This window comes from Caretta caretta, chromosome 10 (genome assembly GCF_965140235.1).
Source record: "Caretta caretta isolate rCarCar2 chromosome 10, rCarCar1.hap1, whole genome shotgun sequence".
Classification (NCBI taxonomy): domain Eukaryota; kingdom Metazoa; phylum Chordata; order Testudines; family Cheloniidae; genus Caretta; species Caretta caretta.
In genome coordinates, this window is record NC_134215.1 from 38,417,845 (window position 1) to 38,444,039 (window position 26,195).

Consider the following 26,195-nt stretch of genomic DNA (forward strand, 5'->3'; position numbering starts at 1 on the left):
TGCTTTTGATCCCTTGTCCTCCAGTGATGGGCAGCCGCCCCATCACAAGGCCATTAGTTTGTATGCGCTTGAGAACAGGAAGTGTCTGACTCTGTGTTTGTACAGTGCCTAACAAAGTGGGGCCTGACTTAACTGAGGCCTCAGACCACTACTCTAATACAAATAATTAATAATATTTTATAGTAAAATATCAGTGTTTCACCACCTTTTGTTTGTGACCCCTAAAAGGTCTCTCTTTTTTTGGTGCGGGAAAGGAGTTTATATGAAATATGTTTACAGCATCAAAGCTTTTGTGATAAAAATCTAAATAGCTGCCATAAGTATGTTTATTGAAAATATAGCAGGGGAAAGTGTGCAATTCATCAAGACCCCAGTCCTAAAATTGTTCTGTTTGAGCAGACCCCTGTGACCGTCTAGCCCCACTGAAGTCACATTAATCCCATGCATACAAGATTGAAAGATTAGGGTCAAAATTTGCACAGAGAACATAGTTATACTGTTATAGATATAATTTAAAATGAGAAATTATCAGATTTATATGCACTGAATGTAAGTGTCACCTTACATGATAATGTAATGTAAATGATGTATTACAGTATTCCCTTTATGGCAGAAACAGTCAAAGGGATTCTGGGATTATGTGGTCACAGTAGAAAAAGACAGTTTGTTATCAAGAAGGAAAGACTTGATGATTTGGGGGTACAGGTGGAAAAAAAGTTAATGACTCCACACCATAAGTTAACCAAAAATGCAAGGGGAGGGAGAAAATGGGTAGGGGGTTCAAAACAGACATACAGCTCAGGGTGCACAAACATCCAGAACTCAAGAAGGCATCAACTGGTTTTAGATTTTCTTCGAGGTTCAGCAGTCCCTTTAAAATAGCATTATTTGTATGTCAGCAGGACCTAGAATCCTCCAACCTAGGGGCCCCAACATGATAAGCACTGTGCAAACACATAGTAAGAGGCAGTTACTGCCATAAACAATTTACAATCTGAGTACACAAAACAGATTAATTAAATCCCAATCTAGCTTTAATCACAAGACCATCCTTCCTTCCATATTATTATTGTTTTTTTTTTGTTATTGTACTTGTGAAAGGTGCCAGATTAACAGCCCAGAAAATCTGAAGTCCCCTGTTTAATGACAGGCTAGGTACAGAGAGACAAGATGGGTGAGGTATTATCTTTTTATTGAACCAACTTCTGTTGGTGAGAGAGACAAGCTTTCAAGCTTCACAGAGCTCTTCTTCAGGTCTGGGAAAAATATTCAGCGTGTCACAGTGAAAGCTTGTCTCTCTCCCCAACAGAAGTTGGTCCAATAAAAGATATTACCTAACTCACCTTGTCTCTCTAATATCCTGGGGCTGACACAGCTACAAGAACAATACATACAAGGATAGGTGCTGGACATGCTTCAGCAGTGTACAAGCCCTAGCAACACCTACTATGCTTCATCCTGTTCTGAACGCATGACCCTGAGCACTGAAAAACTAGTTATGTCTATATAACCACGTGCTTTCTATTTAATACATTCTATGGATTAATAACAGTGGAGATTTGACCACTTGTTTAAATTCTCTTACCTGAATAGGAAAGGACAGGGACCGCCTCTTTTATAGAAGGACAGTCCATTCTCATCTGTCACATTAAACAACTGAAAATATTTTAAGAGGAAAGAATGAGCCATGAATGAGATTTCATGGCATCAAACATAAGGCAATCAAAAAGGAAAAATATAGAAAGATGTTTACCATGCTGGTGGCTCTCTTTAATAGCTAAGAAAGGGCTTACCTATTTGCCAAATATTATAACATGTAATAAACTGAATTTAAAAAAACCTGACGCAACATTGAGGTTGCATGATTAAATTAGAGTTAGGACATATAAGGGTTTAAGTTCCTACAGCAATGCTATACATGTTCAATGCAGCAAAGTTGTTCTATTCCTGTTTTTCTTGTTAAATGTGCAACTTAATATATTTTTCTGTTTAATTTATACAATAAAGTATACAGGATGTGAAACAAACCAAAATTACACTGCTGCCATAACAATGGAATTATGTTAATATAACATTAAAGTTGAATTCCATTTTGTTTTGTGCTGGTGTAAAAGCTTACCACAAGCATGTCCTCTTGGATCCTGTCTGCTATAAAAAGGAATGCAAAAATGTTCAACCATCTTCAAAACCCCCTAGCACCGTGCCTAATCTCAGCTTTTGCCCAATGTCTTTTTTTATTGGGCTCCACTTCTTCAAACATTTTACACATGAGTAAATTCACACATTACTAGTCCCACTGGAGTCAAAGGGACTACTCAAGTGTATAAACTTACTTATATGCATGTGTGCAGGATCAGAGCCATAGACCGTAAGCTCCTTGGGGAAATGAACATGTCTTCTTCTAGGTTTGTAAAGCACAATGTAAGTTTATGGCACTAAAAAGATAACAAATGTAGAAAGCAACATTTCCTGTGACAGTTGTTAAATTTGGTTGCGGTGAAGGTAAGTTCCAAGACTGTTTGGTGTGACCTACATGGCCAGAATCAAGCCAGGTTATAACCAGAATAGAATACAGGGTAGAAATAAAGACTGCAGGGTAGAAATAAAGACTGCAGTATTTTTATTTATTGTAAACCTTAAACTGTACACTGAACTATACTATAATCTGATTCAACCACAGAGTTTACTAATTTAGTTACATAATCTAGGTTTAGCAACCCAAATTTTCAATATTTCTTTGGTAGCTAAATCCCTTTTTAATTGGCGTATCAGGTTACAGTTATTGCCACTGATATGGCATTTTTCAGGACTTTTACAAAAGGGGATGTAAAACACCAAGTAATATTTAATTATAGAACAAATCTAAATTTCTCCATCTGCAAAGTGGAGCTAATGCTTATCCACCTTTTTAAAGCACTGCGCATGAAAAATGCTATAACACAACACTTATGTGGTAAGTACCAGTAAGGGCGCCATTTCAGATTTGGGGGGTGGGCAATTTAAACGTAATTCCAGGGGTTACTTAGGCACCTGAAAACTCTAGTATTTTTGCAGATTATAACTTAGAAATTAGCTGACAGAAGCACTCTATCTAATTCCTATATAAAGAAAGAAAATTAAATAAATATTAGACTCAGTCAACTCTAATACTAACATGTTCTGACATCTTGTGCCAAGCCATTTAAGGGACACTGGTTAGGTATAAAATTGTAATGTATATTCTTACTTTGTTACTAACTCTTGAATACAACAATTGAACTCTTGAATACAATAACTGAAACAATTATAGAAAAATTTAGATTACTTTGTGTTACTTTTTTGCAGTTCACCAAACTTGGAATAGACCATTTAACTTTTGGAAACAATCTACTAGGGCAAGGCACCATAAGTTTATACTGCACCTGCCTGGGGCTCTAGGGGTGTTAAGCCAATACAAATAATAGACTAGAAATTGACTTTAAACAGGAGTGAAACTGACACTTTCAAGTCACTTTCACAGTATTGACAACCCCAATTGTTCAAAAATCATGAATCAGGCTCATCAAAAATCATTAGATTGGCTTTAAAATATTGAGATTATGTAAAAATAATAGACGTGGTGTTCTTTTTATTTGCCTTCTGCTTTTTGAGCCTTTAGAGTGCACTGGGTCACATTTTAAAGCTTTATCCACAGCCAGAAGGGTTAGAAACAGTGCCGCCCAGAGGATTCAGGGTGCCTGGTGCGAAGCAATTTCAGGGGCCCCTTCCATAAAAAAAAGTTGCAATACTATAGTATAGTATACTGCCACGGGGCAGTATACTATACTATTGTATTGCCCCTCCCTCTGGGCAACTCTGTCTGTGCTTCATTGTAAAGCTACTGGCTGACACAGACTTCTTTAAAGACCATATCTCTATATCTTTTCTGTCTGCCCCTGAACACCTCCTTCCCTTGAAGTTTAAATTTTTAACAACACATTATAGATCTGGACAAGTCACAGGCTTTACCACTCATCTAGATCTGGTCATCTTCTGTTCTTGAGGAGAGTTTATTGTATAGCTGATTAATTTCTAATCACCAAATCCCAGAGGTGTAGACTTCTTTTCAATAGAATTCTTCCTCCATTGTGGTTATGTAAATACTCTTGCTACAATGGTCATATATCAGTTTAAGTGGGTTTGACACCAGATGCCTCTTGTTTCTTCTATACTGTGTACCTTAGTCTTAAGCAAGTAAGATCTCAGGATGCATGTACTTTCTGCACTGTATTATCCTTCAAGGACTGTGGGAATAACTATAATTATATTATGTAATCAGACTTCAACTTGGGAACATTCACTTTTTATTGCAAAGAAATCACAAACTGGACATCAGACCTCAATAGGTAAATCAACCAACCATATTAACAGTAGGGCTGTTTTAATAAATTGGTCATTGATGGGCATATCAAACTGGTACGCATATGTGCTTCTACATTATCCTAAGCCTCTGAGGAAACTGGGTGATCAATAAGATGTCAGCTTCCACTAAGGATTCCCCTGGTGGATGTTCAACAATAGGTTTAAATCAAACATATGACCAGTCTCAAAGGGGATCATTTCCAGATGAACAGAAGTGGCTTGTAGTAAATCACAAGCTTGAAATAATCTTTTATGAACCTTTTGCATTACCATGTTACCACATTCTCTTCCATATGCAAATTGGAAAGATGCTATAAATTAAAGTAGGGATATTAGTCGTTTCCTTTCTGTACTTTTAGGAAACCTCTGTTTAATCTAAGTGGCTTCCATGGCTAAGAAACAGAGAAGGGAAAAATAAATAAATAAAACCTGAGAAATTTTGCCCAAGAAGGAACAAGAATTCTGTTAAGGTTTGAGACTTATCACGCTATTCTACGCCATTCTGGATGATTCTCAGATTGTTACAACTGCATAATATTTTGTATGCTTTGACTTCCTCAATGTTGATTTTTTTTTTAAGTTCTTTAAGTCTTACCCCAAAAATGGTATGTCTTAATACAAGACCAGGGAAATAGGGTTACAGTATTACATAGGTCATTTTTGCTCAAAATTCCAAAACTTCATTGTCAAAACAATATTAAAGACTTAGGGCTGGATCCCACAACTGGATCTGTCTTGGCACACCCCAACTTCAGTGAAGAGTGTAGGGAATCTAGGCTCACATGGAGCTTGTTGCAGGATTGGTGCTTAAAAAAAAAAGGAAACACTAGCCCAAGAGAGGATTTCTGGTACTCAGGGGCACCATTTAGGGGGAGTGGGGGGCTCCTGTCCCCACCCTGAGTTTCATACAGGAGGTGGGGAGTGTTGAAGAACCCCCTCCCCCCCACGCCCTCCCCTGCATCTGCAGGAGACTCAGAAGAAATACATCCAAGCCCTATAAGCCAAGTTTACATTCGGAAAAGAAATTTGAGGGGTGTACATGAAAGGAAGGGGCCAAAACCAAGGGAAGAGATAGCAGTGATAGTAGAGAAGTTTCCACTCTCTCTGTGGTACTTATGCGGCCCCATCACCATAGTATCTGAGCACCTCACACTGTCTAAACTATTTCTCCTCACAGCCCCTCTGAGGTAGAGCAGTGCTGTTATCCCCCATTGTACAGATGGAGCACTGAGGCACAGAGATACTAAAGGTCAGATTTTCAAAGGTATTTAGGCACCTAGTGGGATTTTCAAAAGTGCTAAGGTTAGGTGCTTTGTAAACCGCACTAGATGCCCAGCTGCATCTTTAGGTTCCCCAAAAACCTTTGAAACTCTGTCCTTAAGGCATTGGCCTGAGGTCATACAGGAAGTCCATGGGGGCGGGGAGTAGAACCTAGGTCTCTCAGGGCTAGATCCCTATCCACTGGACCAGCCTATCTCTCTGCTGCATGCTGCAGAAAAAGAAGTCTCTGATAGATGGTAGCAAAACCAAAAAGGTCAGTTATCTGAGACTCCAGCAATTGGTCCCAGGGCATTGGGAAGGACTTCAGTTTAAAGGCTAGTTACTTTCCAGAAGGCTCTTAAACACACCACTACAGTGAGTGAGTTGCAGTTTTCACAGGAGAATATTTAAAACCAAACACCAAGAAAATCCCACATTTTAAAGTTGAGAAAAAAATTGAGACTTCTGAGGTATATCAGGGCCACTTCAGGCAGAAAAGGAACATAAACAGCCATAGGCACTCTTGGCAGCTCTTCCCCTTGAAAGATAGTTGGAGGGTCAAATCTTCTAGTTCTTAAGCAAGTAAAACTTCTATTGCCATCAGCACCTCCACTCATAGATATTAACATCACAGTGAACATGTGATAACATGCTCAATAATTAAACACTTCATACTTAAATATCTGAGCCATCTTATCCAGGGCTACACATCTTATACACGTTGGTCAGGGACCAATGTTGCTAATTCTCATGATAATTATTGTTTTCCTTCAAACCCCAGCTCCTGGAGTCAAATGGATATGATGATTTCAGCCTTCATTGTTAAAGAAAAATTATGTTTCTAGGCACAGAAAGGGAGAGTGTCATGTACTCCTTGTACACAGGTTTCAGAGTAGCAGCCGTGTTAGTCTGTATTCGCAAAAAGAAAAGGAGTACTTATGGCACCTTAGAGACTAACAGTCATAAAGAAAAGTAATCACCCTAGATCTCTAAGGTGCCACAAGTACTCCTTTTCTCCTTGTACACAGTAGGTTGCAGCGCTTCTACCAGCAGGTCAGGCTTCTGTACCAGACTTGGACTGGATACAGATCATGGAGAGAAATACAAAAGATGTGCTCTCTTCAAGATAGTTTAATGCACTGCCAGATATGGCTGCTACCAGTTCAGGTAAGGAATGCTATGCATGACACCACCTAGTGGTGGAACATTATAATATAGTTTTAGCATTCCATCACATCTCTCCTTTCAGTTTTACACTCCTACCATTTACAACATTTACATTATCACACTATCTTTAAAGTTCAGTCTGTTAAGTGTCTCTGAATCATACTGGTTTACATGACCCAAACACGTAACAACTCGATAATCTGGCTATCCATTAATTGCAATGACTGGCTGAGGTCAGTTTGGAATCTTTGAGTCTTCTTGTTCTGCATTCACCAACTGTAGAATTTGCTCTGTTGGTTGTTCCTTTGAGGAACAAACTCAAGATGTCAACGGTTTCTACTGAACTCTCCACTGTCAGTCTCAATCACATATGATCTAGGTTTTAGAGTAGCAGCCGTGTTAGTCTGTATCCGCAAAAAGAAAAGGAGTACTTGTGGCACCTTAGAGATCTAGGGTGATTACTTTTCTTTATGACAGCTGAAGTTCTCCCTCCTTTTTCTCCATCCAGTTTAACACAAACACAGTCACCAGGTTCTAGATCTGGCAGCTCTCTGAGTGACATCTCTCAAGGTCACCTTTTGTAAATGATGTAGTAATCTCTTTTCTACTCTGTATGAGTCCACAGCATCAACGTACACCTTTATGTTATCTTCAAGCTCATGGATAGTTGACTGCAATGCTTGGCTCCGTGACCGCACATCTGTTACTACCAGATTTTTCCCATGAACATATTTAGGTTAAAATTGCATTAACCTTATCACAAGATATTGGTATCTCAGCAGTGCTTGATCCAGGTCTTCTCTATTGAGTGTTACAAGTGGTTTATGATCTGTTATCAGTGAAAAATAATCCAATCCACATAGATATAAGTAAAAGTTCTCACGTGCCCCTATGCTTGTACTCCTTTTCAATCTGTGCATGTAGTTTTTCTGTTTCTGTGAGTGTGCAAGGGAAAAATGCACTGGATTTCCACACAGATCCATGTTGTTGCAACAATACACCACCTAGGCCATAGCTGTTTGCATCCACACAGACCATTGTCAGTTTGTTCACATCATAGTACTTGAGAACTGGTGATGTTGAAATAATTTCTTTTACCCTTTTGAAGGCAATTTCTTGATGTGGCCACCAGAGCCAAGATGTCCTGGTACATTCATTGGTGCATTCATTCTCAAATTGCTTTTACTTTCTCAGGGCTAGGACTGATTCCATCTTTGTTAATTGTCTGTCCCAAAAACTTGATCTGGTGTTGGTGGAAAATGGACTATTCCTTATTTAGCTTCAGTCCAGACTGACTGATTAAACTGAGGGTTTTGTCAAGTTCTTACCTCAATGACCCATATATCAAAATATCACCCACAAAAACTACAACTCCATTTGTGTTTATTAACAGTTCTGCCATCTTTCTTTGAAAAATTTCAGATGCACTGGTAATCCCAAAAATAATCTTTGAAAGCAAAATCTCCCAGAGGGTTTGATAAATGTAGGTTGATTAGCATTATCTTAAACTAAAAGAATCCATCTTGGAAAATACAGTAGCACCTTTCATTTTGGGGAAGAAGTCATCCAGTGTTGGGAATATATTTTTCTGACAACTGCTACATTACGTCTTTTAAGATCCACACAGATTTATATTTTTCCATGTTTTTGTAATCAGTACAACTGGGGCTCACCATGCTGTTGGCTCAGAGATTTTATCAATTGTGCCAATCCATTCCATTCTCTTTAACTCAGTTTCCACTTTATGAAGCAATTGGATAGGAATCCAGTGAGGTGTATGTACACTATATGATTCAGGATTATATCTTAAAGTCATTTGTACTGTATCTCCTTTCAAAAGTCCAATATCACCAAATACTCAGTCAAATTCTTACACCCTTCTCACTAGGCCCATTAAGGCTGGTGTGGCTGAGAAGGTTGTTGGTCTTTGATCCTTTGATCACATGCATGCTGAATGCAAAGCTTTCATCTTTGAAAGTTGTTCCTGTGGTGAATTGGTGCATGCTGCTCAGAATATTTTTACGGCTAGTCAGGACTGTGTAAGTGATTTCAGCTCTGGGAGGGATTGAAGGTGGTTATATGTCCTTTGTGATACGTCTGTCACGTCTGCTCCTAGTAACTGTTAAAGTCAATAGTTTTTCCATAAATGTTTAGTTTCACTCTCCATTCAGGCTCTGTGTCATCACATGATCAATCCCAAAACAACAGCTCTTAACTGTCAGTTCCCTGACTGTCTTACTGCAGCAAAGAGCTCCAAAATGTCCATCTTATTTGCACTTATTACATCTTTTAACTTTGGCTGGACATACCTCTCTCTGGCTATGAATATTTTCACATCTTGTATATTTAGTCTGAAAGGTTTTGTAGTTTGCCTGGGACTTTTCCAGGGTTTTATAATTATTTTCAGCAATCATACTGTGTCTCTCTACAGTTTCTTAGCTATTTTCTAGTTTTTCAAGTTGCTCCTGCCTTTTGTTTTGCAGCTGCATTTGCTCAGTCTGCTTTGTGATCTAGACAGCTGTGTGTAGAGTTAAATCTATCTTTAACTGTAGCTAAGTGAGAGCTTTTATTGGTAAGGCCAATGACCTATCTCTGATAGTTTCATGTTTTACAGTCCTAAAATTGCAGTTTTCTAGAAAGGCATGCACAGCTCTTATAAGAGATTCAACAGATTCCCCTGGTTCTTGAATTCTCTGCTGACAACACATGCTTTCATAAACCACATTTCTCTGGGGTACAAAGTATGCATCAAACATAGCCAGAACTCTTTAATGGTCATCTTTGTGACTATCATCAGCAAATCACAGGATTTTAAGATATACTCTGCCTCCTTCCCCACAGCATAATTTAAAGACAATATCTGGATGGCTCCAATTTCCTGGTGGAATTTACTAGCAATGTGAAATCTTGCAAAGCTCTGCTTCTACTCTCTCCATTCTGAAGGTCTGCCAAAGCTGAAATTTTCTGGGGCAATGAGCATAGGCGCCGACTCCATGGGTGCTCCAGGGCTGGAGCACCCACGGGGAAAAATTAGTGCGTGCTCTGCATCCCCTGCCCCACCTCCTCCTCCTCCCCTGAGCACACTGTGTCCCCGCCCCTCCATCTACCTCCCAGCGCTTACCGCTCAGCTGCCGCCAAGTAGCAGTTTGGCAGCGTTAGCATGCTCCAGGAGGGTGTGGGAGGAACGTGGTGTGCTCAGGAGAGGAGGTGGGAAGAGGCGGGGCTGGGGCAGGGATTGGGGGAAGGGGTTGGAACGGGGGCGGGGCTGGGGGTAGAAGGGGGGTCGTGCACCCACAGGAAAGAGGGGAAGTCAGCGCTTCTGGCATTGAGGAATGGTAGGTTGATGGGATTGATCCTGCAGCATTTGTTGCTTTTTTCTTTTTCACTGTTTTCTTTCCTTTTTTGTTATCCTCTGGCACTAGTTAGGTTACCTTTACTTCTGACACATCACATACCCCTTGTACATGGTAGGTTGCAGATAACCTAGCAGCGGATCAGGCTTCTGTACCAGATTTGGACTGGCTACTGAGCTCCCTTCATGCAGTGACACAAGAGATGCAGTTTCTTTGACTGTGACCACCTCAGTCAGTACCCTTAAGCACAGTATAGCCAAGTGGCAGAAAACCCTAACACAGTGGTTCTCAACCAGGACTACCCCTGGGGGTACACAGAGGTCTTCCAGGGGGTACCTCAACTTATCTAGATATTTGCCTAGTTTTACAACAGGCTACATAAAAAGCACTAGCGAAGTCAGTAAACTAAAAATTCATACAGACCATGACTTGTTTATACTGTTCTATAGGCTATACACTGAAATGTAAGTACAATATTTGTATTCCAATTAATTTATGTTATAAGTATATGGTAAAAATGAGAAAGTAAGCAGTTTTTCAGTAATAATAAAACTAATAATTTAGCAGTTTTATGGCTGATTTTGTAAGCAAGTACTTTTTAAGTGAGGTGAAAGTTGGGAGCATGCAAGACAAATCCGCCTCCTGAAAAGGGTACAGCCTCTGGGAAGTTTAAAAGACACTGCCCTAACACAGCTACACCATCCTCGATGGGGATAATATTTAATACAGCTCCCTGCTCTGCGGGCTGCTATGTTTCTTCTTCAGTTCTGGAAGACAACAGTTCTTCCCCGGATATGTTACCATTCCCACATGACAAGACCTCAGAACCCGCCAGTACCTAAGACGCTGTCCCCACAGTGCGGGCAACGGCCCGACCAGAGTGCGACACTGCATGCTGGGAAATGCCAATTTCATAGGCCACACCCCTTTCCGGACGCTTCTGAAGGAAATTCCATATTCAGGCCCCGCCCTCAAGTATCGCCATTGGCCCTCACTCGGCCAATCAAAGCCTCTTGATTTTGTCCCGCTCCACCCCTGCCTAGCCTGGCCAGATCCCGCCTGTCCCCTTGCCTTCGGGTTGCGTCACCGTCCGCGCGCCGCTCTCTGGTTGGCCAGCGGTGTGGCTGGGACCCCGCCTCTCGCCTTTCGCCCGTTCTCCATCGGCCAATGGGGTGGTTTGTTTGGGGTCTGGAGGGAGGAGCTGGGGGTATCGACGCGCTCTCAGCTGGGCCCGCGCCTGCCTGCCGCGCTTCCCCCGCTGCCGCCGGCCTCAGGGCGACGAGGAAGCGGAACCGCGTCCCGCTGCCAGGACTCCTCTACGCGGCCCGCTGCAGGATCGAGCTCCAGAGCTGAGGGGTGGGGGCTGCTGCTCTGGTCGGGGGGGCCTGAGGGCCCGCGGAGAACGGCCAGCTGCGCCGGCCGGGGGCAGAGGCCGTGGTTGGGGGAGCCGGCTTCGCCTCTCCGGCAGAGCACGGGCTGCTGCAGAAACTACTGGGGTGTGGGGGGACAGCTGGAACCGAAGGATATTGGCGTGCTGAGGCAGCTGTACGAGCTGGCGGATTTGGGGTGCAGCTGGGGGGGGTCCTGGGGCTGCCAGAGCCAGAAGATCGACCGGAAAACCTGGGGCGCAAAGGCTGCAGCGCGGTATTGATGCATCAGGTAAAGCTTCATTAGGAGATGGGGCCTCTAGTGTGATCTGGGTCGGGGGGAATCTCTGCATCAGGAAAGAGAGGAGCGATTTCAGGAACCAAAAGTTGGCATCTATATTTGTGTGTGTGGACCGGCATTTTGCCCCGTGGGACCTGAAGACTGCCGCTGTCTTCCTTCTCATGTGTCTTTGGCTCTAAAGGAGGACTGAAGAACCACAGATCAACTCCTTATTAAAACACAGTTTTGTAGTCTTAATACAATTTTTGGAAAGAAGAGAAGTGCCCATAGAGGGGAGTGTGGGTTTTACCAGAGGAAGGGGTAGCAGAGCATGAAGATATGGAAAAGCAAAGGCTATACAGGTGTCAAGATCTTTCCGTTTTAGAGGAAAGGGGAAAACGAGTGTAATGTGGAGAAGAAAGTTACGCGACAGCAGCTGGGTGTGTGGGTTGGGAGGAGAGTTGCACTGTGATAAGCATGAGAGATTTTAGCCAGAACAGTTTATAAAAGAAACTGTTGGTTACACTGAGACTTGCTTTTCCTGATACTTCAGTAGCCATTACACTGACTTTCATTATGCAGATTTTGTTCTGGTGGGGAGGGTACATTTTCTTCCCTGTTGCCCTGGTCGTTGGAGGATGTATTCGTTTAATTTGTGACCATGAAACAAATGGTGGGCTTGTAACTACCCTCTTTTAATAAAAGGGATTGAAACCCCCCTTAAATATCATACACCCCTAGTCTTATTAGTAGGTAAAGTGGTTTTGTTTTTGTTTTTTAAAGAGCAAACTGTAAATTGCCTTGTTGTCTGTAGTTGAGGTGGTTTGTCAGGTGAATCGCTTACCATGATTTAATATGTATTCAGGGTTTAAGTGCCTTGATGTGTAGTTCAGCCCAGTTGTGTACGCTGTTGACAGAGACCATTTTCCAGAATAATTCTACACTTGTAAATATAATGGCTTAATTTAAAGCATAGAGAGAAAAATATGTACTTTTTGTCACCCTTTTTTAACAAAATCACTACTGTAAAAGGTTGTGCAGCCAACAGACTCCCTTTACAAATGCATTATGTTCGTGTCTGCTTTTTCTGTATTCACTTCAGTGTGTATTAAATGTTTTAGTTTTGTTACTTGGAATTTTATTTTTTGTTGGTAGTTAGTTTTTCTTAATTTAAGTTGGACTATGGATTCTGGTTTTGTGATAAGGCAATTGCATTGCTGTTGCCAGATCGTTCTGTTTTATTTTAGTATGGCGTCTTTATTGAAAGGTGTAGTCTTGTTGTTTTTAGATATAGTGTCTGTAATATATTTCCTTTCTGTAAAAATTAAATCTGCTAAAAGTCTCACTGTCTAAAACTTTCGTGTGTAGTGTGATATTTTCCACTGAATTTAAAATGGAGCAGATTTATGAACCAAAGCAAAGCGAGTGGTCAGGTTATGGGCTACAGTGGGTCCAAAGTGGGTCCAATTTTGGAATTAACGATGATGTATAATGCATTTCAGTGGCAGCAGAGCCCAGTCAAGTGGACTTGTAACAAATCTATGTGCTTAAACTTTTTACTTGGCAAAGTGATTGCAGAATCTCTGAGCTGAACGGTTTCCTTTAGGTTGAAAAAAACAACAGCAAATGTTTGGATCTGAGCGTTTTGTAGGTTTTTTTTTAATTGGGATGGGGGGGCTTACAATAAGTATAAAAATGCTGGAAGTTGATGACGTAGCAAGCAAAGTTTTTGGATTTGGAAAGCCAAATCCTCTCCCGGTGTGCCGTTTTTAAAATGCAAACGTTGACAGGCAATCAGCCCCCAAAGCGATGCTCCTTTGCAAAGACACCAGAGCTTTTGGGCTCATTGTGTACTTGACGGTCTGCCACCTTCCTGGGGAAAAAGTTCCAGCTTAGGGTAAAGCAGAAAGGTGCCTAGTAATTTGGAGGCGGGGGCGGGGGGAGTTGGAAATCTTTGTAGCCTTGGCCAGTCCCAGCCTCAGAGAGAGACAGAGACAGAGAGGAGTAGCTGCTGCTGCATCTAGGAATATGAATTTCCCCCCCTCAGCAGGTCGGATCACCTCGGCTCCATGGTGAGGAGAAAGAAGAGCCCCCTTGGGCCAGAGGAACAGCACAATGGGTAGGAGGGGATGGTGGCGAGTCACTTTTAGGGGCCCCGTCCCTGCTCTGCGCTCCCCCTGTTTCGCTGTGGGTTTTTTGGTGGCTGTTTTTTCTCTCTCTGTGTGTGCCTATCGAGCGCTTCCAAACGCCTGAGTTTGGCTTGTCAATTTCCTTGCCAAAGGCGCTCCTAATCCCTCCAGGAAGGTGCCAGGGGTCTGCTGGGGAGCCTGGCTCCCTTTTGGGGTGGTTTGGGGGGTTTCCTATGGGGCTTTTCCCCTCCCACCCTTCGGCACAGGTTGTTGGGTCGGGACAGCAAACGAAAGGGGATTTAGTAACAAACAACGGCGGCCATGTTGAGAGGAATTTCTGCAGCTAAACTTCTCCCCTCTCAGCTCAAGGATTTTCCTCCCTCTCTAGTGGGGGTCTGTGGCTTGACTTTTTGCCCCCCTCTTTTCTTTCTCTCCTCCCCAACAGGATGACAGTGAAGCTGGGAGACAGCAGCGGTGAGGAAGGGGTGAAAAAGCTAGGCAAGCGAGCAGGAGGAGATGAGGAGTCCCTGGAAGAAGGGGCAGGAAGAGGAGGAGAGGCAGCTCCAGGCAGGAGCAGCACAAAGAAAGAAGAGAAGATTATTAACAACAACACTAATAACCCCTCATCCAGCCCCAATCTACCCCAAGCCCCATCTTCCCTCCAGCCCTCCCACAGCCAGGACCAGCATCATTTTCTCAGGTCCAGTGTCAGACCTCAGAGCAAGAGGTTAAGGAAGGATTCTCAGGCATCCTGCTCAGTTGGCAATAGCAGCAGCACTACTGCAAAAGGAAAAGGTACTGTATTCTGTCACCCCTAAAACACACCTAAGGGGTGGGGGTGGGGGTCAAGTGCATTTTCAGAGGCTGACAGTTTTGTCCTGCAGATGCTATCTTTTGTGATGTTTTTTGTTTTGTTTCTTGTAGCAGCTGAATTCCTCTTTGTGTCTCAAGGCTTCAGCTTGAATGCTGCCCACTGTCATGTTTAAGTTGCAAAAATGGGCACTTTGGATGTGTGCATGGATATTTCCCTGCTCTCCATTTAATATCAATGAGGGTATTTAACACCTGTATTTACTCTGTTTTAATCCTCACTAAATTCCTTTATTTTGGCTCGTAAATTAGAATGTAGCAAAATGGGTTCATTTAGGTGATTACACACACAATTACTAGCATTGGGCTATAACAGAATATTTATTGGGTGTGCAGGATAATATCTGAAAGAGAGGTTGCAGTCTGTCCCCCACACGATAAATTGTGAGACTATTGCAACAAAGAGCTCTGGCTTTGGAAACATGTCTGAAATGTACATACTGTAAACATGTCTAACCATGTTGCCTTAGGTTCTGTGCAGCATCCTCTGCTAGTGTGTTACTAGTTCAGAATAGTCCAGGGCACTTATATGTTAACCCCTTCGATTAGTTATTTTACTTTAGTTCCATGGATGACTTCATCAGAGCTGTTGCTTCCCTATATAGAGGGAACAGGGGAAAGGGTATTGGAGAGACTTGGTTCTATTATGTGCAAACTGTGCTTTCTGGTTGACACCTGGCTCTATAGTTGAGTGATACTTGGATATAATTTTAGTTACTTTTGGGCACCAATACTTAAGTGTATTTTCATTATTTTGAGGATAAGTAATGTTTTTGTTCTTAGCCTTTTTATCTGAGTAAGCAATTTTTACCTCCATCTGTCCTTAAAAATAACTTGGTACTTCTTAAATATGTTATAGAGGTCACCTTATCTCTTCTTTCCCAATTACTGAATCTTCACATAGTATACAGAAGGTAAAAATGCTGAGAATCAATATTAGCTTTGCATTAAAAATAAATAAAATATAACTTTGCAAAGTGTATTTAAACAAAAATTTAAGTATGTTGTGTGGCAAATATTTTTGTAAAGTTTATGAAAGTACTTTTTATAGGTTAGTAAATTCTACTTAATCTTTTAAAGCCTCAGCAGAACTTCAATGTGGGGTGCCTAGTACTGAGAAGCCTAGATAATTCTCTTCCCAATGCACTTAAACAAACAAAATAAACAGAAGAATACTTCGATGCAGCTAATTATTTTAAGGATTGTGAGTGGTATTAATGTATTATATCTCTGGGATGTATATGTTCCATAATCAGCATGGTAAATGCGTATGTATTTGTGTATATTATACATTAAATGCATACACACATTTTCAGAACAGTGGAATGGCTTGAAATAGCCTTGCTTACACTAAATCAGCAGACTCCATTTATTTTAAGATTCACATACTAAAATTAACAAAAGAAAGTTATGCACAGTACAATATAATGACTAGTTTCAGAGTAACAGCCGTGTTAGTCTGTATTCGCAAAAAGAAAAGGAGTACTTGTGGCACCTTAGAGACTAACCAATTTATTTGAGCATGAGCTTTTGTGAGCTACAAGCTCACGAAAGCTCATGCTCAAATAAATTGGTTAGTCTCTAAGGTGCCACAAGTACTCCTTTTCTTTTTGCGAATATAATGACTAGAATCTTTTCAGTAATTATAGAAACAAGTCACTGTACCTGACTCTATTTTGTCCATGTTTTGGGGAATTTTATTCAATCATTGAGGACCGTCAATAACACATTTCAAATTGAGAGCAGCTAGAAACTCCACTTGGCTAGTTTTGCTGTGAAGGCATTGGAGGTGGTTCCTCTGATATGGCTGACGTTGTATCTGTCAGAATCATAGAGAATAGAGCTGTGGAGTGTGGGATGCTTCCGAATTTGAATTCTTTATGTCCAAAGATGTAGGCTCTGAAACATTTTACTGGTTCGTCTAAATTCTATCTGTGATAACGACGTGTCTTGTGATCAAAATGTAAAGGGGTTTACTTTCCAAGTGAAGTACCACACAGTGTGAGCTTCCTGCAGGAAACAAATTGAAGGGAGGAGGCTTTTAAAGAAAACGGAGCTAAAAATTGCTGCTCTCTCTCATTTTCCATCCCATACCCAAACCCTTCCTCCCCACCCCCATAAAAAATTATGCATCTGAGCTGGTTATGGTCAGTGCTTTGTGCTTTGCTGCAGTACTCATGTAGGATTCCTCAAACCTTTGGATCTGCTGTGAGAGCTCAAGCCTTTCCATTGGCATGTTGCTGCCAGATGACTGCTGCAAGGACCATGTTAACACTGGCCATTCTGCAGCTACATTTGGACCATATCAGAAATCCACCTTGTGTTATGATCTTCAAATAATACACTCTAAGGATGTAAATAACATTTAAAAACAGTAACTGTTCTATCGGTTCTAGATTACAGTTCTATCGGTTACACAGTTAAACATTTACCTGGGGAACTATGGTTGGGGGGGGTGCTGCAGCACTCCTACATTTTACATGGGGCTCCCTGCTGCTGGTCCCCTGACAACCGGGATGGATGCCAGGTGGCAGCAGGGCAGCAGCTGGGACTTTGGGTGCAGGGCTGGCAACTGTGATGGACCCTGGCAGTCTGGAGGGACTCCAGGCACACGGGGCAGCAGCTGGGACTCCTGCTGCGTGGCTGCTGGGACCCTGGGTGGAGTTTAACCATTAAGAGAAACCAGTAAGCATCAAGCTTATTGGTTAACCGGCTAAACTCTTACATCCCTAATACACTCATGATTACCTTTCCAAATATTCTTAAAGAATTCTTTTAGAATCTTTAGAACGCTCACTTGAGAATATGTGGAGAGGGTGTCAGGAGGGAAATTAGCAAAGGTACAGTCATTAAACATGGCATTTAATTTCTTTTAAACAGGGCTTTGGAGCTGTGCTCCGGCTCTGCTCCAGCTCCAGACAAAAACCTGCAGCTCCACTGCTCTGGAGCTGCTCCGCAGGTTCTGCTCCAAAGCCCTGCTTTTAAATAGTAGCTTGTCACAGTGCATTGGTTGGGCCTCATCATTTATTTGTTATGGTTTACCTGTAAGTGATGTGCTTTTGTCTTTTGGTTTAAAAAGAAAATCAATTTTATTTGTGCTGTTTGGGCATATCATTTTAGGAAACCAATTATATAAATAAAAAACTTAGGATATAATTAAAAGTGATGGGGAAAAATAGTTTGACTATAGTTTGAAGAGGAATCAGTGGAGTTTAAGGAACTTTTTATCCATCCTCTTTCTCCAATTCTGTTCAGCAGAAGGAAATCTCTTGGGAACTTTGACTTTAAAATAAGTAGGAATGTATTTCCAGTTGGATTCTTGGGTTGCAGCTCTCGCTCCAGTAGCACACTGAGTTGTTGTTGCATTTTGCAGTTTTAGGGAAAGAGGTGACATAAACGCATCTTGAAGTGAAGCATCAATTCTGTTTTTTTCTTCCGGCCCACTTTTTCACTTGCTGAGTGATTTATCTAGTGCATTGTGTGTAACAGATAAGTAACTCTTTTGTGAGCATCTTGGCAAAAATGAATACTAAGAGCGTTGTAGTCTTTGCTAAATATTGCAGCTATATTTTGAGGCAAAGTTAAGTGGTCTTCATTCGTGCACTTAACCCATTTCTCTGTTCAGAGAATGAATGAATGAATGTAAGGAGACAGTAGCCCTCTGATGGATCACCCAAGATAGAAGCTTCTTCCAGAAGTTTGGAAGCATTTTACAGCACTACTGTTCCAGATTTAGTCCCAATGGGCTAAATGGTGTTCTTTGCTTCCTCAGTAGTAGTTCCTGTGAGTCAGAAAGTTGTTCAGCTGGAGGAGTGGATTGAATGAAAATGCTCCATCTTGTTAAATATTCTTTTGTAGCTGTTCCTGTAAAATTCACTAGAAAGAGGAACCCCAAATTGATTCTCGGGCTTCCATGAGTTGCATGTGCTATAGGACATGTATTAGGGCACTGGTTAACTGTAAATTACACTCATGCAAACAGGAAACCTTTTTGAGATATTTGATTTTTTTTTTTTAATTTTATCCTTGAGCTTTGAAAATTGGTTTTATCTCTGGATAATGAATAACTGTTTAAAACCTCCTTTCTCCTGTCTAATTCAGTCTATCTCTTCATTCAATCAGTCCATTTCCTTCCTCCCTGTTGACTTGCTCTCATTCATTGTGTTCCATGTTTATTACTGCACCCTCCTCCTTGTTCTGAAAATGACCAGGGAATAGGAGAGCTCTGCAGAACCTCTCTCATTACCCCCCAAACAGTAGCACCAAAGTGCAGCTCCCTTGCCTACAAGGCGCTGAGTTGCACTTGGTGCATGTCAGTAAGGGGTGTGGCTGCACAGCCATGTGGTTTAGGGGGAACACTGATGGGAACTGTACCTTTCCACTTAAGGATATAACTTATAGTATTTAACATACAAAAGGTTCAGATTTTGTCATGATTATTTTTAGTAAAAGTCAGGGATAAGTTGTGGGCAATAAACAAAACTTCATGGGAGTCATGGCCTGTCCATGACTTTATTAAATATAACGGGGAGAAAGAGAGTTGGAAGGAGTAAGGGATGAAAGCTGAAACACTGCAGCCTTAGGGAGGTGGAGGCACAGCCTTGGCTATAGCCCTGGCCAAAGCTGCAGGGTTGTTGTGTGTTTTTTTTTTTTTTTGGGGGGGGGGCGCACAGGTCCCTGCCCGGGGAGAGGAAAGTGGTCACATAGCCCGAGCCAAAGCTGTGGTGGTGGGGGAAGCACAGCCCCAGCTCCTGCCACAGCTGGGCGGGGGGTGCACTGCCCCACCTCCATCCCCACCACTCACTGCTGAAGCTAAAGCCACAGAGGTCTGGTAAAATCAGACTCCATGACTAAATCATATCCTTAATTATAACAAGTTAATAAGGAATGCTGTCTAATGATACTTTTTAAAATAAACTATGCCCCAGGTGGGTTGACACACAATATGTCCATAAATCCCAACTTTGTGTATGTACAACTTAGCTAGATTCTATGTTAAATTTTGTCATAAAAAAACCTCTTCCTGGCTAAGCCATTGTATGCTAATGATTTTTTTTGTCTGATTGCATTTCCCCCCAGCCATATTATAAAATCCTGTAAGGGATGTGTGTAAGCGAAAGAGATTATAGTTGAAGTGCTCACATAAACTTAACAGTATCTCTGTCATATCTTAAACTGGCTAAGTAATTTTCCAAGGTGAAAATACAAATGAGCACTCAGTTGTATGCTTAGTGCTGGTGTCTAAAATGCACACCTCTTCTTAGCCCTTTCTTTTAATGTGAGAGCAAGTGAATGCTGATTTACTGTGGGTGGGAGCCTCATGCCACATTTATTTAAAATGATGTACAATGTATGCAGATGTACCATGCCCATACTAGCCATGTATATTTCTGCACTTGTTAAAGTATGTACTGTGTAGAGCAGTGGTTTTCAAACTTTTTCTGGCGACCCAGTTGAAGAAAATTATTGATGCCTGTGACCCAACGTAGCTGGGGATGAGGGGTTTGGGGTATGGGAGGGGCTCAGGGCTGGGGATGAGGGTTGGTTGGGGTGAGGACTCTGGGGTATGGCTGTGAATGAGGGGTTCAGGGTGTGGGAGAAGGCTCTGGGCTGGGGCAGAGGTTTTGGGTGTGGGAGGGAGTCAGGTCTCTGGGCTGAGGGCCCAGCTCTGGGGTGGGGCTGGGGATGAGGGATTTGGGGTGCAGGAAGGGGCTCTGGGATGGGGGGGGGCTCAGGGCTGGGGCAGGGAATTGGGAACCAGGGTTACCTCAGGCGGCTCCCGGTCAGCAGCGCAGCGGGGTGCTAAGGCAGGCTTCTTGCCTATCCTCACACCACGCTATGCCCCGGAAGCGGCTGGCAGCAGGTCCGGCTCCTTGGCGGAGGCGCGCAAGCAGCTCCTTGCGGCTCTCGCCTGCAGGCACAACCCTCCACCCCCAACTCCCGTTGACTGGGACCCAGCCAGTGGGAGTGTGGAGCTGGTGCTCGGGCTGGGGGCAGCACATGGAGCCCTGTGGCCCCCCCGCCTAGTAGCCAGACCTGCTGCTGGCCGCTTCTGGGGCGCAGTGCAGTGTCAGAACAGGTAGGGACTAGCCTGCTTTAGACGGGCAGCACTGCTGACCGGACTTAACGGTCCGGTTGCTGATGCTGACCAGAGCTGCCTCAACCCAGTAGGTCGCAACCTACAGTTTGAACACCACTGGTGTAGGGAATGCGTCTAACTATGTTTTTTGTGTATAGTTCCCTGACAGCAATTAGAATGGGACATACTGAAACAAATTTAGCTGCACTTCAGCTGTTTGATTTGTGCATGTAGTGTAGAGGAGATGGAAGAAGCTTGCCATTAGGCTTCATCTTTATTGGCCTTTTAATTGCCTTGTTTGAAGCATCAAGTGTCAGTAATAAAACAGCGGTGTGAACATATCCAGGGGGCTAGTGCTGTCCTAGACTTGTACTTGTGAGAGGCCCATGCCATTTGCTGTAGAAGGCAAACAGGCTATGAATTAGTTTTCCCATTACAGGGCAAATACTCAAAATGAAGCATCAGCCATCCCTGCTTTTTATCCTATTCCTAGCTGGAGCTGCTTTTCCCTCTCTGAGCAGAAAGCAAATCAGATCTAGGCTTCAGCTTTGGAGGGTTGCCTCACAGGTCAAGATGCTTTGCTGAATTCCTGAAGTACATGCTTTTTGTGGGGTTGATAGATTCATTTTTTCACTGCAGTGTTTGTTGTGTTATATCTGGCCAATGAAAGGAAGTTGACTGCGGTTTAACAATGGGACTTATTTGTTTGGAGAGCAGTGAGGAAATTTCAACACCTGTCTTGCATTTGGTTGCTTTTTCAACAAGAAAGATATCGCTATGAAAGTAGCAGGATGCTTTTGTAACCTTTCTGAAACGTAAACCTTTACACCTTACACAAGTGCACCTGGGCAATAGGGATAAGTATTTTGCTATGTAACTGTGCTGGACTATTAAATTAATTCAAGGGCTTACATAAAATTCCTGAGCCAAGAAGGAATTTTCTACCATAGTCTTTCTAATACAATCCTTCAGCTAAGAAGTACTTCTGAAGAAGTTATGTGCAGTCTTAGTGTTACTGATTGCTATAATGAAAGGCCAAAACATCTAAAAAGATTGTTCAAAAATAATCTTTCCATATGTCTTAAAAGATGGTATTCAGTAGATATCCTTTTAGGAAATGGAGACAAAAGCATGTTTAACTCTTAATTTTGCCCTTGTTCTATGCGAATAACAGTAAAAACCACATTCTTTTCCAACAGATATACCTGGTAGATGTTCAGCAGGCAGCTGACAAGTGACCCTTGAAGATGGCATTTTGCATACTGTACTCATTTTAATATTGGCCTGTAGAATGTGGATAAGGGGAGCTTAATCTAACGTATGTTCAGTTAGGCTGGTACAGGAGACTCTAGTGGAGAGTGACCCTTTGTATGCAGGACCCATCAGGTGAAGCTGTGAATTTTCTGACTTTTAAAAGGTGCCAGTGGGGGTGTCGGAGACCAAACATTAAGCTGCTGTTTGGAGCCTGGATGGAAGAACTCTTCGTGACTAGCCTTTATGAGACACCAGTGTTGTCTCTGACTCATCTATTGTATCTGATGTATGCAATATTCCATTGTTTCTAACGTGCACATTAGGTTTTTGCATTTCAATCCTCAGATTTTTTTTTAGTGCAATTTTTTTAGCAAATTTTCTGTCTTCATGCTTCTAAGTAGAATATCTGGGTTCTCGCAATCAGAACATGAAGATCATGAGGATGAAACTCAAACCACACGAGAGGGAAAATGGCTGTTTTCTGAAGTCCAGACGAAATACTAAAAATTGAGTCCAGTTCAGCCTAATGTGATTTCCGACCTCCTAATTTACGTGTACTTGTTTACCAGGCTAAGTACTAGGTTTTACCAACTGTCCAGAATTTATAGAGGTTTAAACTTGCACAATTGATTGAGAGGCAGGCCCAAAGACGCAGCACAGAGGGACATGGTGAAGCTAGGCAGTGGGGCCCAAAGCACCAGTCACAGAAGTCTCGTGTACCAGTACTACCAGGCTTATAAATGTGTAGGGACCACTGCACTAACAAAATGAGTAAATGGAGCCAAAACACCAGTGTTGTAGGGTTCATATGTGTAGTTTTGTTTGGACTCGTACCTCACAGGTCATTGCAAATATCAGCATGTACAGAAACTTCTGCCTTTACAATTAGTAGCACAAGAACAAAATGCTAAGAACTCTTGCTTCCAAACTCGGTGCTTTCTACCTACTGTGCAAGAGTTCTTTCTCCCATGTGTAGGGTAGTGGAAGGAATTGTCAGAGATATGATCATGTGGGATGACCAGTCTTGGGACTCATGTAACTTGATGTCAACAGACAGATCAAGAATAGCCTCTGTGCCTCATCTGCAATGAGGTCCTTTTATAAATGTTCTTTTTAGAATAGACACCTAACTGAGATTCTTGAAATATTCCTCTTCCGGTATCCAACAACTTTGTGACGGATGGCGAGATTCAATGGAGAGGGGTGTGTGTGTGTGTAAAAAATATATATAAGTAGTATTGCGAGAACTTAAATCATGGATTTCCAGAGGCAAAACATAATGATGCATGAATATCTTCATTTTCTTCAGTCCCTTTCATGCAAAATACTTTATAAAGTTATGTGATAGGGATAATCCCCACTGCAATGCAGCCACACTAGGGTAGGTTGTGGCAACTAGCTGGTGAACAGCATTGTGCACAGTAATGAGGGAGGAGGATTTTGCAAAAAGAGGATAGACTTGAATTCCCCTTGTTGGCTAGAGGTTTGAAGACTAGGATCTTGATTCCCAGGGATAGATTCTCTACAGGATCTCCCCCTAAGTCTAGAGCCCGGCGCGGATACAAAATTTGTATCTGCATCTGGTCTGCAAAACATGGTCCACGGATATCTGTGGATATAAAGCAGATGTCTCAGATTTGCAGGGCTCTATCTATGTTTTTGAGAGAAATCTTTATAGTAATGATAGATTGAAATGTCATTTTCAAATAACATATTAGAAAAAACATTCAGATCTGTCTCTTTTGATAAGCAATTCTTGGTTTTAAAACTGCTTTTTTTCTTCTGAGCCACCTATTAGCAGTGCCAAATGGTTTTGCTATAAAAAGCTATCAAGTCTTAATGTCAAAATACGAGCCTTTTGGGGATTTTGTTTATTTCACAGTTTTTGTATCTTTCAAACTTTTCTATAAATGTGTGAGTTTAGGTTCAGGGGATAGAAAAGTTGTTTATTTGCAAAGTATTTTAAAAATTAAATTGATTTTTCTCTACTTCTGATAGACTGAACCTCCTTTTGGTTCACACACTTCCCCAAGGTAGTAATAATTTTCTGTTGAAAGACAAAGTCTAAACTAGGAGACCATAAGAAACAGTCTTAAAATTGTTGTTGTGTTAACTATGCACTTCATATGAAATATTGTACAGTTACACTCAAAAGAAAAATACGTAATTTCAAATTTTCTTACAAAATATTTTTAAACAAGTTAGTTTGGAATATTCTATGTTACATTTGAATCAAAATTACCTTATTTAAAATATAAAGCAAAACTATTTTTAACACCCCAAATTAGTAACCATTAGTCTTTTGAAACAAAAGTAGTCATGCTTTCCTTTAAGTTTTGCATTCAGGTTTCTCTTTCCCTTGCACAATGTAATAAACCTAGAACAGTTCAATTCCCTGTACTCTGTTGCAATGCTATTAGGGTCCGATGTCCCCAACTCTTGTATGGGGAACACAATCTTGAATTCCAGAGTTGGTAGGTAAATGGAAAAGCTGCTTTCAAATATTTATTCAATAGTTTATTTTTAAACCTAAGCATATATAATAGAATCTTGCTAATTCACACAAAGAGCTGGGAAATTTACTGTAGGTTGCTTACTCATCAGTTCACAAAATTTCACAAACAACAATAATAAAAACAAATCAAGGCAACATATTCTCTTTAAAATAACAGGAAAGCAGGGCATACAAAATGACACAAAGGTAAATATTATGTGTGAGGACAGTATGAGTATCCAATATTTCAGCCAAATGTGATAGCTAGCTAGAGAAGTGGTCATCAGTGTAATGTTTTATGATGTATTAAACTCAGGTTTAATATTAAAATGGAGGCTGTTGTGTGACAAAATGTATCTCTATTTTGACAATGGTAGTCTAATTTTAAAACGTTAGTGCTTCATAGCATGTTATTGAAGATAGTGTTTGTTTGTTTTTAAAATGTAACGTAGTCAGTAAACATTCTAAAATCTTTATAGAGAAGTGGGGTTGGGCAATGTTTTTTGTGAGAACAGTCAGATTTGTAAATTAGTATTATGCTGTATTCTATCACTGATTGTCAATCTAGGGTTTTTCTAGCTAAAGAACTGTTAAGGTGAATAGAGAAGAGCTCCAACTCCCTTCAATGACATCTGAATTGTGGGGGATTAATAAATTTAGGATTCTTGGAGGAGGAGAGAATTTTTTCTACTTTTGCACTGTTTGGAAAGCCGCTAGTATGCTGGAGCCCATGAGAACCCAAAGCGATCGTACCAGAACAATGCAGAAGCTAAAATGCTTTTGTTATTATGAAATAATTGTAATATGGAACCTTATTGCACTATGACTTAGGCTGTGTCTTCACTGCCACTTTCAGCGCTAAAACTTTAGTTGTTCAGGGGTCTGAAAAAAACACCCCCTTGAGCGACAAAAGTTTTAGTGCTGAAAAGCACCAGTATAGACGGCGCTTTATCGCTGGGAACCATGCTCCCAGCGATAAAGCTACCACCCTTCGTTCATGGTGCGGTTTTTTTAATTGCCGGGAGAGCTCTCCCCCAGCGATAAAGCATGTCTATGCTGCCCACGTCACAGTGCTGCCGCGGCTGCGCTGTAACGTGGGCAGTGTCAACATACCTTAACTCTTGCCTTATTTCCATTCCCTGAAATTCTCTTCCCTCCTTCCTCTCACCTCCTTTGCACTTAGTTTCATCTTCATCTTCCCTACCGTTTTCTTTTAAGCTACCTCCTTTTCCATCCAGCTTTATCATCCTATTTTCACTGTTCCCATGATTCTGCTACTCTCTGAATCTTGCCTTTTGGAGTGTTGACAAATTGGCAAGAATCATAGAATATCAGGGTTGGAAGAGATCTCAGGAAGTCATCTAGTCCAACCCCCTGCTCAAAGCAGGACCAATCCCCAACTAAATCATCCCAGCCAGGGCTTTGTCAAGCCTGACCTCAAAAATATCTAAGTATACCTAAGCACAAAGGTGCTGTTTCCAGACAGGCAGTTGTGTTTATGGAGAGCAGTCAGACCAACATGCGACTGGGTGTTGACGATGGGGGGCTTGTTCGTCTTTGAG

At 41.7% G+C, this 26,195-nt stretch overlaps 1 protein-coding gene across 3 annotated transcripts in view; it reads left to right on the forward strand.

Moving 5' to 3' along the window:
* Positions 1 to 11,367: 11,367 nt before the first annotated feature.
* CRAMP1 (cramped chromatin regulator 1) overlaps positions 11,368 to 26,195 on the forward strand; it is a 117,125-nt gene continuing 102,297 nt past the window's right edge. The window contains exons 1-2 of one of the 3 annotated variants that reach the window (XM_075132903.1): positions 11,368 to 11,819; positions 14,382 to 14,731. In XM_075132903.1, coding sequence (XP_074989004.1) covers positions 14,383 to 14,731 — 349 coding nt within the window. In that variant the 5' untranslated portion in view covers positions 11,368 to 11,819; position 14,382. Of the gene's footprint in view, positions 11,820 to 13,757; positions 13,927 to 14,381; positions 14,732 to 26,195 lie in introns of those variants that run through there. The other 2 variants (XM_048866189.2, XM_075132902.1) reach the window with 2 other exon arrangements.